The sequence below is a fragment of the Zalophus californianus genome, chromosome 15, assembly GCF_009762305.2.
Source record: "Zalophus californianus isolate mZalCal1 chromosome 15, mZalCal1.pri.v2, whole genome shotgun sequence".
Taxonomy (NCBI): domain Eukaryota; kingdom Metazoa; phylum Chordata; class Mammalia; order Carnivora; family Otariidae; genus Zalophus; species Zalophus californianus.
Window position 1 is genome coordinate 15,458,220 of NC_045609.1, and position 2,196 is coordinate 15,460,415.

At 39.8% G+C, this 2,196-nt stretch overlaps 1 protein-coding gene across 1 annotated transcript; it reads left to right on the forward strand.

Annotated features, from left to right (window-relative positions):
* Positions 1 to 675: 675 nt before the first annotated feature.
* On the forward strand, positions 676 to 1,474 carry LOC113923824 (translationally-controlled tumor protein-like). Its single transcript, XM_035724330.1, has one exon. It carries the CDS (start codon positions 785 to 787, stop codon positions 1,301 to 1,303), a length of 519 nt encoding a protein of 172 aa, XP_035580223.1. The 5' UTR covers positions 676 to 784; the 3' UTR covers positions 1,304 to 1,474.
* Positions 1,475 to 2,196: the final 722 nt, after the last annotated feature.

Genomic DNA, 2,196 nt, shown 5'->3' on the forward strand with positions numbered 1-2,196 from the left:
CTGTGCTCTCCCTCTAAAATGAATAAATAAATCTTTTTTAAAAAAAGATGACATATCTATGTAAAGAGCTGGAGGATAGGTCTAAGCCAAGATAAATGCATTCTGTTTACCCCGATGTGCCCTAGACATACTAGGGACCTATGTGTGCCATGACATGAAAACCTTCATGAGAGAAATGAACAAAGCAGAGGGCATAAGGTGATGCTGGAGAGGGGAGGGGCACAGATGATATATGGAAAGGATAGATTTTGCAGAAACTCAGAGGCCCAAATAAAAAGGGTAGATTTTAAGTGCAGAAAAGTTGCTGAAAAAATTTTAGGAAGCAAAATGATTCATTCACTTATTTGTGTATTCATTTAACAAATATTCTTTAGCCTCTGTTCTGCTTTCATATTTACATTTTTAACAGTTCACTGAAGCTGTTATTCAGAGAATGGATTATAGAGAAAGTAAAAGCAAACAAACCAAAAATCCTCATAAGTCATTTTAGCATCTATGCTTTTAAAACAAAACCACCAAAAACAATAAGTATAAAACAAAATTTTTGAAGCCAGTTTTTCATTGGTTTGTGTTCAGTTGAAAGAATAGGAGAGAGAAACCAAACCAAACAACATACTTTTCATGGCCAAAAAGGAAGTCACAATAGAAATTTAAAAATATTTGAAATGAGCTTTGCCGCCCGCTCCCCCGTTCCCCCGAGTGCCGCTCCGGCTGCACCGCGCGGGGTCAGAGCTCCCGGCTTCTGCTAAGGTAGTGCCGCCGTCGTCTCTCTCCAGCCGTCGTCATGATCATCTACCGGGACCTCATCAGCCATGACGAGATGTTCCCCGACATCTACAAGATCCGGGAGATCGCGGACGGGCTGTGCCTGGAGGTGGAGGGGAAGATGGTCAGTAGGACAGAGGGTAACATTGATGACTCGCTCATTGGTGGAAATGCTTCCGCTGAAGGCCCGGAGGGTGAAGGTACTGAAAGCACAGTAATCACTGGTGTTGATATTGTCATGAACCATCACTTGCAGGAAACCAGCTTCACAAAAGAAGCCTACAAGAAGTACATCAAAGATTACATGAAATCAATCAAAGGCAAACTTGAAGAACAGAGGCCAGAAAGAGTAAAGCCTTTTATGACAGGGGCTGCAGAACAAATCAAGCACATCCTTGCTAATTTCAAAAACTACCAGTTTTTTATTGGTGAAAACATGAATCCAGATGGCACGGTTGCTCTGCTGGACTACTGTGAGGATGGTGTGACCCCATATATGATTTTCTTTAAGGATGGTTTAGAAATGGAGAAATGTTAACGAATTCGGCCATGACTTTGGATGTGTCATCTGTTGCCGTTAACGGGCTGCTCCTCTTCATCCACACAACACCAGGACTTAGACAGATGGGACTGATGGCATCTTGAGCTCTTCATTTGTTTTGACCCTGATTTATTTGGAGCGGAGGCATTGTTTTTAAGAAAAAAACATGTCATGAGGGTGTCTAAAAATAAAATGCATTTAAACTCAAAAACAAAACAAAACAAAACAAAAAAAATATTTGAAATGAAAGAGACTGGAAACACGTGCATCAAATTTACAGGATGTAGCTTTAGTGGAACTTACAGGGAATTTTACAGCAGTGATGCTTATTTTAGAAAAGCAGAAAAAGGTTTTAAGCCTCTACCGTTAGAAACTAGAAAAGGAAAAGAATTTAACCCAAAGCAAACAAAAAGAAGAAAAGAAAATTAGATCAGAAATCAACGAATGAAAACAGAAAAACAACAAAGTAAATGAGAAAGTAAATTTGAAAATTGGTGATCTACCATCTCGTATCTTTTCTTTGTTTTTTTTTAAAGATTTTATTTATTTATTTGAGAGAGCAAGAATGAGAGAGAGAGAGAGAGAGAGCACATGAGAGGGGAGAGGGTCAGAGGGAGAAGCAGACTCCCTGCGGAGCAGGGAGCCCGATGTGGGACTCGATTCCGGGACTCCAGGATCATGACCTGAGCCGAAGGCAGTCGCTTAACCAACTGAGCCACCCAGGCACCCTTTTTTCTTTGTTTTATCTGTTCTTTTTTTCCCTTTTCATCTTTCTGCATAATCATTTTGTTCCTTTTTTTTCTACAATGTATGCCTCTTTTAAATATTTTTCAATGGTTGCTCTAGGGTTTCCAATATACATCATTACTTAATCAGTCTCCTTTAAGTCA